Source organism: Lissotriton helveticus, chromosome 7 (genome assembly GCF_964261635.1).
Source record: "Lissotriton helveticus chromosome 7, aLisHel1.1, whole genome shotgun sequence".
Lineage (NCBI taxonomy): Eukaryota > Metazoa > Chordata > Amphibia > Caudata > Salamandridae > Lissotriton > Lissotriton helveticus.
Window position 1 is genome coordinate 1,607,470,825 of NC_136068.1, and position 14,537 is coordinate 1,607,485,361.

Genomic DNA, 14,537 nt, shown 5'->3' on the forward strand with positions numbered 1-14,537 from the left:
GATATGGGCATTATGCCCTGCCCATCTTTTTATTTGGCTCCTGTCATTTGTAAATGGTGGATTTTCATTGGTCAATAGGCTTAGTAGTCCATCCTTAGTATTAACTTCTCTCTTCTTATAATCTCCATATGTTACTCCCTGGGTTTAAATTACAGCCTTAAGGAACTGTTTTCTTAAAAGGCTTCTTGCAGGGCATACACTTGGCCCTAAGCTAGGCTGGCATTGGTTACTTCACTCACTAGAACATCTCACATTTATATGGGACGTCTATAGATTTCCCTTCATCAGCTCCACACAAAGTACAACCTAATCTGAAATTAAGTTAATAATTATTTTGTCACATTTCAAAGCTACTAATTGTATATATGGACATAGCTATTTGAATGTACTTGTAGTACTGTCTTGCGTGCAAAGCATTATAAGTAGGGTGGATTTACCATATCTTCTGCAGGGTGCAGTACCATATCTAACCAAAAGAAATCCTCTTTTGGCCACATATGGTACTACACCCTGCAACATAGCTAGGTAAAGAACATTACCATTTATAATGCCAATAAGTCCAACTTGTAGACATGCAGTGCTGGTGCCTTGCTCACTAGGGACCTCTAGGAGCAGCTTGCAGTACTGCACCTAGACATGCAGTACTGCACTTAGACATGCGGTGCTGGTGCCTTGCTCACTAGGGACCTCTAGGAGCAGTTTGCTGTACTGCACTGAGACATACACTGCTGGTTCCTGGCTCACTGCGCAAGCATTTGCAATGCACTAGGTCTTGCATTACTGAAAGTATGAGCTTTTGGCGTTGCAAATAATAATGCAACACCAATGGCTCGTACTTTTAGTAATGCGAGACCTATTGCATTGCAAATGCTTGTTTTTACATGGAATCTCACAGACGAAATTAGGAGGCAATGCTTTCGGTGTTGGTTACCTCCTCTGACAAACGATGGGTATGGAAGATATGCACTGTGAGAATCCTTGTAAAGTCCTCTTAGTAGAGCTAGTATTTTGCTTTGCCAACTGTAATTTTGAATAAGCTTACAATTGTATGACTGTATGCTTGATAGTTGCCTTGTGAGAACGCTTTCTCTCTGTTCAGTAGGCCTGAGTTTGTTATGGTGACTAGCCAATGATAACGACCAGAGGCTTGATAAGTTCGCTAGGAAAAAACTATTTTGTATGCTATAGGCCTGAAAACGTTACGATGAACGCAGGAGGCCTTGCATATTGAATTTGATATGCTATGTTTAAGCCTACATGCCTCTACAATAGGATTTTTATCACATTATATTACAGGCCGAAGAAAGGTATTTAGATGCATGTAATCTCAAAGATTACCATAGTAGGCAAGAGTTTTGCTGTTGGTCACGCATTCTTACGAACCCTAGGAGTAGAATTTCACTGTGATGATTTTTGTTTGGCCCTACTAAGAGGGATTGTTGTTAAGGTTAGATTGTTATTACACTGCGCTAAAGCCAGTAATTTCTTACATTGAATCTCACAGATTGCGCAGTAGGCAGCGGTTTTGGTGTTTGTGACACATACCATTCTCATGAACATAGACGATTTGCTCAATAATAATCCCTATTAACATCTATTACTAGGCATTTTATATTATTTTGACAACTGAGTTTATTACAGTATACCTGATGGTTGCCTTACAGAAAGACTCATCAGCAGAGTAGTTCTGAATTGGTTTGGTGACAAGTCAATCATAAAATGTCTTTCTTTATTGATGTTTATTGAGACGGGAGAAGTGGACCTGTAAGGCCACTCAGTGCGGCATACAGCACTATTTACAGGGCGCGGATTGGCCCGGACATTTTGATTAAAATAAGTCCTATTCTGGTTTTCTCAGTCTCTGGATTTGGAGATAATTCTTCCTATCGAGGGATGGATTTTGAATGGCCATTGGCCATGAACACATTGAATACATTTTATGTTGCCCAGAAGTCGTCCAATATTTAGACGAAACGCTTTGGCTGTTTTGTGCTGTAACCAATGAGTGTTTTTACAAGTGTAAACAATTAAAAAGAATTGAGAAAGTTGCCTTAAGAATTTGATTGGGACTCACATTTTTGCAGTGCATCATTGGTTGTGGTTTGAGTATATCTGACCATATGGTCACATTCTTGGGCAGCGGATGTATTTAATGAATGTACACATCTTTTACTAACACAAATATTATGAATATATTGTGGACAAGAAGGAGGTGCGATATCTATGGCTCGCTGTCCTATTTCTTTGTTGTATTCAATGATAAAGTATATAGGCCTGATTGTGTATGATGAAAAGTTACGATGAAGGCAGTAGGACTGACATATTAATGGCGCAAAACGTATGTTAACGACTATAGGTGTTTAAGGGTAGTTTTTTATTACTCTGTAATCTAGCTTACAGATAGGTATTTTGTTACATGGAATCTGACAGATTAACATAGTGGGCAAGAGTTTGGGCGCTGGTTACTCCCCTCCTACACACCGTGGATATAGAAGATTTGCACAGGCAGGATCCTTGTTAGGCCCTCTTCGGAGAAATTGTATTCTGCTTTGCCAACTATATCATTTTATGACTGTATGTCTGATGGGGGAAACAGCCTTTACAACAAGGTTTTTACCACGTTGAGTTTTTACCAAGCATTTTTTACCGAGTATGTTTTCAGAACGCATATGCTTTTACAATGTATGCTTTTACCGTGCATTTAAGGTACATTTGAGGGTGTGGGGGGTCTCCCCCACACATACATTGTTTATATATATAAACAATACATGGTAAAGGCATAGGTTGTAAAAGCATATCCAGTCTAAAAAAAATGCGGGGTAAAAAATGCATGTTAAAAGCATGCAGAGTATTTCCTTGCATTGTTCCATCATACAACCGTCTGATGGTTGCCTTGTGGGTGATAAGCTCAGTACAAGAGGCTTCGCTTTGTTATTGTGACAAGGTAATGGTAACAGCTAGAGGCCTGATTTGTTCAATAGGAAATATTATTTCCGATGCCATATGTCTGATATTGATAGTTAAAAGCGTATGTTAAAGTCAATAGGCATTTAAGGGTGGATTGTTATTTCTCTGTATTAAGGCCTACAGAGGGGTATGTTTTTTACATAAACTGTCACAGATTGCCTCAGTCAGGAAGGATTCTGATGTTAGTTATAGCCTCTGACAAACCCTAGGGGAGAAGAGTGGCACTCTAATCATTCTGGCTAGAATCTCTTCTTAGCTCTCTGCCAGGATCTTTCAATATTTCTGCCATTGGTCTGTCTGTTAATGTCTTTTGCATTCCTCTTCCTTCCATGACAGCATACTGCATGGAGTAATGGTTCAGTTCATATTAGTCATTGTCTCCCTTGCCCTGTGAATGATGGCATTCTCTCATCAAATATGCACATTCACCTGCAAATGAATATGCTTCAGTGTCAGGGCTAGTTAAGCCATTAGGTTTTCAGTTTTCTCCTTTTGTACTACAGCTCTCCATGCAGTGCTAACAAGTTGTTTCCTTGTTCACTTCATCTGCAGAGTGCAGCACATCCCATGATCCACATCCTCCAAACCCGGAGAACATTGTGGAAAGCTGCTGTTCATAGTGTACTGTTGTTTTATCATACCAAGATGGACAAACTTTGTCTCTAAATGTTGAGGCCACACTGTAATTTTAAAACAATGCAAAACTATTTACAATACCTCTCAAGACGGACACCCGCAGTTATATTTACTTTTCTTATTGCAAGCATATGCCCATAGTGTTTCTACTTGTATTCTTATAATGAATCTGGCATATGTTGACATTGGATGTGTTTTATTGTGGTTATGACAGAGGGTGATTGCAAGAATGAATCACTGGATAGATGGACGCATGAATGCATGAGTGCAAAGATGAGTGACAGAGTGCATTTATGATAACAATTTGATTACCTAAACCCATCAATGACCCAAAAGACACTTTCATTTATAAACCAGGCCTATTGGCATTGCCAGTGCTTGTTGTAGTCAGTTCTAGATGTCAAGGTGTGTTTTTTATCTGAAAATTCACAAAACGTCCTGCCATATAGTCTACGGAAAGGTTAAGATGACAAACCTTAGCATTAATGTCTGCCACAAACTACCCATTCTACCCACAAATCTTGGCAGTCACCAGGACCTGCTCCTATCTTTGGAGGATAAGGAGACTGTTTCCTTATCTGGATAATCACCAGATCTCAGCACTGTTGCGATCTTTGTCCTGTCTCCAGCATATGCCTATGCTTTTTAGCCCTCTCCAAGTAAAATAGAGGAGGGGATGTTGAGGGAGCATGAAGGTTTAACACTGAACACACGGGGCTTCCTGCTGTTGAATGACATGGATCTATCCATTAAAGAGCAAATGTGTTTTTAAAGATTCAGGAAAGAAGTAAAAAGACCAGCCAATATGGATGGGGTATCTTATTTATTGATTCGTTTTTAATATAGTGCTCCTGGCTCCGAGGGGGGCAGTCCGTTTTACCACAGCGGTGTCAGTGTACCTACATTAAAAATAAATGTATTCGTCCATGCATAATACTGTATATACAGTTGGGCACAAAAAGGCATATACAAGTCAAGATGTTCATGGAGGAGGATAAAAATAAAGTAAAATATATACACAAACGGTAGCCTAAACACAACCAGCATGTAACTTTCCACAGACCTATCAGGAAGAAGAGAGTGATGCTGGTTTAGTAGAAGGCCCTTCATCTTCGATTCCAACATTTCAAGTGATGGGAGCAAGATTAATGTGAGTGGGAAGGGCATTTCACATTCTTAGGACATTTCCTAGGAGACTATTGTCAACAGTGGATATTTTCCACGACCGAGGTATTTTGAAGAGTAGTGTAGATCTGCTTGTTAGAGTCCTGGTTTTGCCTCACAATCCCATTATGTGGAGAGGTAATGACGAGAATTTAAGGACATTTGCTATTTATGTGAGGTGTGCTGTTTATAGAGGGGACATTCGAGTGTTAGCTTTTTAAGGGAGGGTATAATGTAAGTCCTTCTTCAAATATGTTTTACAGTTGTTGATCATCCAAGCTGCAGATTGAGTAATACATTTAGGAGGAGCTCTGCATGATGTAGCTCGTCCAGGTAGTAGAGTGCTGCCTTGCTGTATGCATGAGATCACTTGCACCCTTCTGGAACACTTGAAATCCTGTTGTGGAAGAAAGGTATTGTTCTTGAGCCACTTGAATTGTGGCTCTTGCGGTGATTTTGTTGCTATCAAGGCCAACATTAGGAGCTGTATCTAAAGCAAGGAGAATGCCACTTGTTGAATCACACAAATATATATCTTGATGATGTTGGTTATTCAAAGGTAGGTCAATATGTAAAAAATACTAGTGCTGGAGAACAATAGTTATGGTTGATTATTTTTTTCCAGAATGTATATATTACCCAAATGCTATCATTTTATGTCCTGTTTATTTGCCCCTCTGCTCTGCACTTCTGTCATTCTTTGACCCATCTGAAGTCCACCCTTCCCCTACACCTCTGCTGTTCCGTGCTGCTTTCTGTTGCCCATATAGCCTACGTGTCATCTTTGCTTCCTGTTGATTTTACTCTGTTGTCCACACTCTAGTCATTTTGTTTCCCCTTGTGTTTCCTACCCTCTACACTGCTCCTTAGCTGTGTAGGTCCTCTGTGCATTCTCATCTTTCCCCCCTCAGCCCTATTCATCCTTTGCCCCTTGTGTTGTCGTCAGTGTGCACCACACACTAGATTTATGTGCCCTTTGTTTTCTGCCCTCTGCCCCTCACAGCAGCTTCCTGTGCTTCCTGTTGATTCTTTCCTTTGTTCCATCCCATGGCATTCTCTGCCTCTTTCCCACCTCCCAGTAGTAATCCCGTTTTTCTCTGCAGCACATTAATGAGCTGACCATGAAGATGAGCGTGGAGGACATTCTCTGCCGGGCCGAAAGCCTGCACCAGCAGTTGGCACAGTGTCAAGTAAGTGCCATGCTCGCTTCACTCGTGTCCTCTTCCTTTCTCCTTCAGCATTTGCCCGCAGCTGACACTGCAGATGATACTACAAGAGTTGCAAGACTTGTGGGTATGGAAAAGCCTGTAAACATTCGTTCTGAGCATAGCACAGAGAGCTTTCACCTATTATGGAGAAGCGCTTCTTATGGGCGGGACTGAGAGCATGTACATCAGGTTCTCTGCTAGTGGGAATTGTGTATGGGTTCCATGTGACCGATATAATTGAAGAAAGATGGGACATTAGAAGTGCTGTTTAAGTTGAAAAACAGTGACCTTACCAGCTATCAGTAACATAAGGCTGGAAACTACTTCTCAGTGTACTTCAATCCTAATCTGCACCAACCAGAGACTTGCAAGTAGTATAACCCTCTACCAAGGTTCTTCTACCACCACACTCCTACCCACACCCTCTCATATTCCAGTACTGGAACCCTTTGACGGCTATAATGGCATTTGCAGTTACACACTGTGTGCCGCTGCAGGTCAGTCTGGCTTATTGGTTCCTTCTGCTGCATGTTTCTGTTACAGTTTTGCATACTTTTCATACTCCTGCTATCTAGCGATTGAACGATGAAAGGTCACGTGTAAAAAAACAACAACAAATAAACTTTTCTGATGTATACCTGTTCCGCTAGATTTCTCCATTTCCGAATAGCCTCCAGGCACCAGACTGTATCTGGGGAAAAATGTTCACATCAATGCCAATTTAGTGCTTCAAGGTAGTGGCACACAAAGCTAGTCATGGTGTCATTAGCCTACAAATCATACTGCATGCCACACAGGTATCATTCTTTGTTTTTCTGCGCCTGGTCAAAAGATATTTTTTTGTCTTTATCTCCCTTTGCGATTGGTCAAATGTCAACTCCATACTTTAAACCCTGTTAACGTGTTGAAAGAGCACATCTTATTTGGATCCCCACAACTTCTGCATGTGGCATCCGGGATCTTACTACAGACCCTCATCCTACATCTCCTGCATATCCATATACCCGAAAGCCATCATGGGATGGGAGACCAATCTCTTCTTAGTGAGGGCCTCCAAAAGACACCCCCCAAAACAGTCCCTAACATCCTTATTCAAATAAGGGAGTGATCCCCCAAGCAATCTGCTTGTCAAAAAACAAAATAACCACCACTGGAAGAAGTCCTTCTCTTTGTCGTGGAAATGGTCTCACTCTTGTAACTATTCGAAGTTTCGGTGGCAAAGTTCCTCAACAGAGGTTTCTTCTTCCCTCTTCTCTGGAGCCTATTTCTGTTCTCATAAAGCTTATACCAGAGTGTTCCGCTTTGTCCACCCACCTTCTCGAGTTAAACACTATTCAGTAGGTCGAACTGAATATCTCCGAGACTAATGCACATCACTGCGCAGGCTTTGGTGATTCCGCTAGCTTCGATCCCCAGGCGATTTGACTGTGTGCCTCGGAGCCACTTCTGAGGAACTCCTTCTCTATTAAAGCGCTATCCCATTTACCTCTGGCACATTTTAATGCGCTCTCTCCAGTGTCACAATGGTAGCTGTTATTGGTGCTGTCTTAGCCCTCAAATTAAGCGGACGTTATGTGACTGGTGAGAAAAAAAGCTTAGAGCCTCCTTGAGGGTCCAAACCCTAGCAGAGCCTCTACTCTCAGAGATTCATTCAAATGGAGGCACTCATTAATTTAGTTTCTGATGCCTTAGACATGCCCATTATGGATTGTGGGCTTATGGATAGAACTGATTTGTTTGGTAGCAACCTCCTACCCCCTACCCCTTTACTACGCAGATGCTCGTTTTTTAACAAAGTCTTCAAAATACAGTAGCCTTAATACATATTGAGAAGGCAAGATTCCTTACCATTCTGGCCTTGCTCCAGAGGAAATCTCTCTTTTATGTCAGTAGTATGGAGCGCAGCAGAGGTGTGCCCTTACCAACTATCATACCTAAATCTAATATCCTTTCTGAAATTCTGCAGCCATCTTTGGTGGACCCAGAAACTATTTTGTAATTTAAAGAAGTGTTCACAGGTAGATAGAACAGCATCATAGGCCTTCCGATCTTACAATTTTTGGTGAGGCATCCTTCCTTAGAACACTTGGTGGTTCAGGGGCCTTGAGTAAAGTTTAACCCTAAAGGCCTTTTCTACTGGTCGTCTGGACCATGCAGAAAAAAGCTTTTCGATTCAGGCTAGCATGCACACTGCCAGCGCCACATGCTTTTTCGATAGTATGCCAACACTTTATGGGAATTGGAAATAATGACCAGAGTAAGCCTTCCTGGCCACTTGCAAAACCCCTTCTCCATCTTGATATACAAAGCAATGGTTTGGATGCTTCCTAACAGATTCTTAAATGTGGCCTGGATTCAACCAACACACTTATGAGATAATTGGCCAAGGCAATCAATCTACACAAGCACACCTGGATGCATTCAGCCGGTTTCTAAGGAAAGTTGAAGGAGGCCCAAATGGACATGTCATTCGATTGCTACTACTTCAGTGAGGAAATTGACTCCTCCCTTGTTTAACAACAGCTGTGCCATGACTCATTTTCTAGGCTTTGCCTTCCTGACAAAAAAGTTCCTCAACAATCCTTTTTTTTCAAGGGCTTGTCAAAGGGCTAACCCTCACGATAAACAACAATCTTTCCAATCGATCCAGATAGCAATTCTACCAATCTTATCTGATAGAGTCTTCTAGCTGCAGGTTCCTTACCGTAGAATAATCCGCAAGTCTCAGACTGTGGGCAGTACCCCTGGGCACCGGTAGGTGGCATCGTTTAGCTCTACATCAGCATCATCCACGCCAAAAGGGATGTGCGTTATACCTATATAGGCACTTTAAATGACTTTCTCTCGTGGTGTGACAGGATGTTCCCTAAGAAAGCGTCTGGTTTCAAACAATGAGGTGCCTGTCACAGGCAGTGTCTGTGGCAGACCGACACTTGGTGTGTTTATGGTAGTTGGAGAGGTACCACAATTCCAAGACCTGCGAAGACCGCCTCGTCATGCATCCGAAGGCACCGAGGAAGCAACTTCTCAAGCTCCTCGCTGCCCAACGTCAAGACTACCCAGCGAAGCTCAAGATCACGGTCACGTGGAAGGTCCAAGACCGTTCACGGAGCCACACTCTAATATTGTAGTCGCACTCAAAGTATTCTGACGAGACTCAGGAGTGTCGGCATTCCAGGTCTTGCGCTTTGACAAGCCTGGGTCAGGAACTGCTTTGCACTTCTTCGACTTTCCTGGACCAACTCCTGCCCAATTTAAGTAATTTAATGAGGCTGTGCACCTGGGCGACCTGGCCCTCTTGAGCGCCTTTGGGCCCCAGGGGCTCAGGAGGGGCCCCACTGGATTCTCGCCAGCAGGATTGTCTTACGTGGCAGTCGGGCCCCATGGATGCCATGTTGGATTTGGAGCAGATCTGCCGGTGAGACCGAGACCTTACTCAGTGCCCACTCCAGTGCTGATGCCCCAAGGCATCGCCATCCCCATCGTCACTCCCAACTCTGATATGGAGCCAGGCGGGTGTCGCCCAACACTGGTTCCAGTGCCGACCGGGACCATGCTTTACATTTGAAAGGCTTGGAGAGGAAGACGAATGGGAGGGGTCTGGGCATACTTATAGATTCCAGAATCCCCTAAATGAGAATGAGGACAACTGGTATGAGGAACTAAAGGAGGCCAGTGGGGTGGACACCTCACCCGACAATGGCCGGGTCGCTCCTCCTACAATGACTATGGAGGGGGAGCCTCTTTCATGATGGTGGTGCGTAGTGTGGCTGAGGTCTTGGACCTTCAGCTACCCACAGTGGCAGTCAAGACGAACTTCTGATGGATACATCTGCCAGTGGATTCCTCACCTTGCGAAAATCCCCTGCGCCAGCAGTAATTGGAAATTTTTTGTAGTTCTCCACGCCGACGAGGACGACGTCACAATAGCATGGCTCTGCTCGTGGCTTCGCTGACGTCACTGGGGATATAAGAGAGTCTCGTCTGCGTGATGACGTTAGTTCCCTTTTTTTAGCGCCATTGACGCTAACGGTTTTCTGGGACTTTCCGTGGTTTTGTGGATCCCCGACGTCGTAAGCACTTCGTCTCTCTATCCCCTTCAGGCTCAAATCAAGGTACTCCTGTTCGATCGGCTTCGCCTGAAGCTTCACCGGCGCATTCTACGACGCCGGCTCACTCTCCTGTTCTGGTGGATGAAGTTCCGGTCCCTGATGAATCAGTGGTTCCATTGGCTCCACCATCGGCGGTGTCTGGCCCGAGTCCGGTAATGCCTCAGCCAGAGACTGTCCCGGGGGCCTGCCCACCTTTCCCTGGCCCTTGTACGGATCCATCACATTACTTGAATGCAATGTATGGAGTCTTCACTAGAGCTATGTACCCTCTGGTGCGCCTTCGTGTCCCATGGGTCCTATGGCCTTTAACCTGGGAGTTCCTCAGGCTTATGCTCAGGCTCCCTTTATGTCGTTTCTACCAGCGGCTCCATCCTGGCATTTACTGGCGCCGAGGACACCGACGCCGTATCCTTCATCTCCAGCGCCGTCAGCTCGACCTCGTTCGACTCACGCTGTGCCTCCGGATCCGAGTTCGATGCCGGCTCCGGATCCGTCGGAGTCGTGTCTGGCGCCGCCGACACCACTTTCCGAGGATGAGGTCGAGGCGAGCGGCACAGAGAGTTTTGGAGGAACAACACTATCAAGCAGAGGGAGAAATGGAGGAAGGTGAGCTGAGGAGTCAGAGGACTAGTATGAAGGGCTGAAGGAAGCTAGTGGGCTAGATACGTCCCCGGAGTGGGAACTTTCTCCTAATACGGATGCTCCTTCTAAAGATGTGGCTCCTTACCACACAGTGATTAGAAAAGCAGCAGAGATTTTAGATCTGCAACTTCCAACTGCTGAGTTTAAATCTGACATTTTAACTGAGGTACTGCACTCTCCTTCCATTGTGATTGAGCCATTATTGCCCTTTAATGATGATATCAGTGAACCAATGTTGGAAGTCTGGCGTAAACCCTTTTCAGCTCCAGCAGTATCAAAGTCTGTCGCCAGGTGGTACAGGGCGGCTCCAGGAGACCCGGATTGCCTTACATCTCATCCTTCTCCCGAGAGCCTTGTGGTGCAAGCTGCTTGCTCTAAAAAATCTTCTGGGGCTTTTCCTCTAGTCCCTGGGAACAGAGATTCTAAGAGACTTGAACAATCTGCTAAAAACGTCTTTTCGTCAGAAAGTATGGCCTTGAAGTCCACTAATGCCACTTGTCTATTGGGCCGTTACATACATGCTCCTATGGACTCAGCGAAGCAGATTGTTCCAAAATTGTCTGAAGAGGACAGACTGAATTTTAATGTAGTCTTGGCGGATACTTAAGCGGTTGCACGCCAAGTTATACAGAGTGGTCTGGACACTGTGGACTCGGTTGCTAGAATCATGAGTTCTTCTGTTGCCTGTGGAGAAGTGCTTGTCTCCGGTTTCGGAGTTCACTCTGGATGTACAGGCTACTCTTCTTGACCTCCCTTTTGATGCTTCTGGACTGTTTGGTAAAAAGGCGGATGCAGCCTTGCAGAGGTTCAAAGACAGCAAAGCCACTGCAAAATCTTTGAGCCTGCAGGCGCAGCCTATAGGCTCCGGGTACAGAAAGTTTTGAGGTTTTGGAAGGTCGTCCGTTCTGTCCTACAAGCAGTCTTAGCAGCAGCAACAACAGAATCCTCTGAGGCAAGAACAGAGGTCGTCCTCGAGGTCGTCAGCGCTCCTCCTTCTCTAGCTCCCCTCATATTGCCGGTTCAGCAAAGCAGCACTAGATCCACCCTCCTGGATCATGTGGGTCATGTGGGGGGGTCGGCTTACCCATTTTCTTCAAGATTGGGAATCCGTCACTAAGGACCTTTGGTTTCCTAATCTTGTGGAAAATGGGTAGGCTCTTCCCTTTCGGGAATTTCCTCCAACTTACCCTCCTTGCCAAGGGGCAAGTTCAGAGGAACATCTTCTGCTTCTACAGGAGGAAGTCCTTACATTGCTAAAGAAAGGTGCGATAGAGGTGGTCCCGGAGTGGGAGAGGGGTCAGGGATGCTACTCCCGGTATTTCCTGATTCCCAAGAAGGATGCCAGGTTACGTCCAATCCTGGATCTCAGGATCTTGAACCTTTTTCTGAAGCAGGAGAGGTTCAAGATGCTCACCCTTGCGCAGGTTCTTCAAATGCTGCAACAGGATGACTGGATGGTGTCCCTCGACTTACAGGATGCGTATTTTCATATTCCTATCCTGAAGTCGTACAGGAAGTATCTCCGTTTTACGGTAGGGTCGCAATACTATCAGTTTGCGGTTCTCCCGTTTGACTGACAACTGCACCTCGAGTCTTCACCAAGTTGATGGTGGTGGTAGCAGCCCATCCCAGGAGGTTGGGGAGTCCAGTTTTCCCCTATCTGGACGACTGGCTGCTCAAAGCGGAGTCGCCAGAGAAGGTGCTTCATCATCTACAGGTGACAACCCAGCTGTTGTACACATTGGGTTTCTCGAGAAACTTGCCCAAATCTCACCTGGTGACCTCTCAGCGCAACCTGTTCATAGGGGCGGTACTGGACAATACTGTGTGTCGAGCATTCCCGTCTCCACAAAGGATTCTCGACATTCAGGAAATGATTCCTTTATTCTACAATGGAGCGGTTGTTCCAGTCCTGAAGGTCCTTCGCCTGCTCGGTCTGTTTGTTTCCTACATTCTGCTGGTCAACCATGCACGCTGGCATATGAGGGCACTCCAGTGATGCCTCCGCAGGCAGTGGTTTCAACACAATGGGGATCTCAGGGAGTCGATCAAGATCTCCAGAGACACTGCAGCGGATCTGGCTTGGTGGAGCGTGGAGGGCAATCTGTCTCAAGGAAAGCCCTTCCATCTTCCTCCATCGGTTGCCACAGTGATAACGGATGCATCCACTCTAGGGTGGGGTGCTCATCTGGGGGACCTGGAGATCAAGGGTCTTTGGTCTCCAGAGGAAAGGTTATTCCACATCAACCTTCTAGAGTTGCGGGCGATACATTTGGCGCTCAAGGCCTTCCTCCCTTCCCTTCGCGGTCAGTCAGTTCAAGTCCTTACTGACAACACTACCACGATGTGGTACGTGAACAAGCATCGTCTCTGCAGAGAGGCTCTGCGTTTCTGGTCCTGGGTTCAGGAGGACCATCAGATTTGTCTGATGGCAAATCATCTGGCCGGAGTTCTGAACGTGCGTGCTGACAGTCTCAGTCGGGAGTTCTCTGCCGACCACGAGTGGAGGCTTCATCCAGGGGTGGTTCGCCACATCTTTCGGACGTGGGGAACCCCTCGGATGGACCTGTTTGTCACTCATGAGAACGCTCAATGCCCATCATTCTGCAGTCTCCAGTATCCGTTGCAGGGAGCTTTGGGGACGCGTTTCGGTTGAGTTGGAGCTCACAACTCCTTTACGCAGTTCCTCCCATACCCTTGATTCCTCGGGTTCTGAGGAAGATTTGCCAACACCGGGCCCAAGTCATATTGATCGCCCCGGATTGGCCAAGAAGCGTGTGGTATACAGACCTACTTCACCTCTCGTTGCACCCTCCGCTCCGTCTCCCTCTCAGGGCAGACCTCCTCTCGCAGTCACAGGAGCAGGTTCTACACCCCCACCTCCAGAGCTTATACCTTCATGCCTGGAGATTGAACAGGGCAACCTGAATTCTTTGTTCGAGGCATATGAGCTGCAGATTACACACTGTGCATTAGATCGCCACCTTGTGTTGGGCCCGGATGTTTGCAGTTGTTTTTGTCCTGAAAAGTCTTTGGAAGTCACGGGATAGGTGACTCTTCCTTTGGATAATAGTGCGCATGGGCATCGGCTCCATCCTTAGATTGGTTTTTTCCACCATCGGGCTCAGATGTGTTTCCTGCGCTCCGGTTTGGAAACGATTTTCCTTCGGCGCGCAATCCTCGCCCAGTTCGGCGGTATTGTCTCGATCGCGCTGCCAATCAACGCGACTCTTCACGACTTCGAAGTCTTCGATTCCGTCGTCAACGAAGGACTTCGGGCCTATCTGGGCCTTACTCTCTGGCTCATGGAAAGGACGCCATTTAAGAAGTGTCCTCAATGTGGGTCGAAGTTTCCCCACACCAATCTATATGAGGTGTGCAACCCTTTGCCTCTCACCGGAGCACGAGGTCAGAGACTGTTCCGCTTGTGCCTCCTTCTGCTCCAAAAAGACGATTCGGGACTGACTAGCTCGAAGAACCATGGCTCGCTCGTCTTCTTCAATCCCGGATAACATTTTCCAAGAGGGCGTCGACGTGCCAGAGCAACAGCAAGAACATGGCGCCGACAGCGACTCCGAGGCCGACGACTCAGACGTCGAGGACATCACTCTGGCACAGAGGGTCGTAAGTACACACGTCGACCCCGACCCTTCCTCGACACACTCCAAAAAAGGCTTCGGTCACACCCTCGCCTTCGGGCCCAGATGCACACCGAGAGACTGCTTCCCATGCCCCGCTTTCCAGTTCAGCAAAGAAGCCTAATAAGCCTGTAGGCGCCTCGGCCTCGAGTCAGCCTATCCCCCGGTGC

The 14,537-nt window shown here is 46.0% G+C and overlaps 2 protein-coding genes across 13 annotated transcripts in view; one reads left to right on the forward strand and one right to left on the reverse strand.

Moving 5' to 3' along the window:
- TBC1D17 (TBC1 domain family member 17) overlaps nt 1-14,537 on the forward strand; it is a 738,599-nt gene that overhangs the window by 690,709 nt on the left and 33,353 nt on the right. The window contains exon 16 of the mRNA XM_078655234.1: nt 5,871-5,957. Coding sequence (XP_078511360.1) covers nt 5,871-5,957 — 87 coding nt within the window. The remainder of the gene's footprint in view (nt 1-5,870; nt 5,958-14,537) is intronic.
- LOC144770585 (uncharacterized) overlaps nt 1-14,537 on the reverse strand; it is a 655,819-nt gene that overhangs the window by 409,195 nt on the left and 232,087 nt on the right. The window lies entirely within an intron of this gene.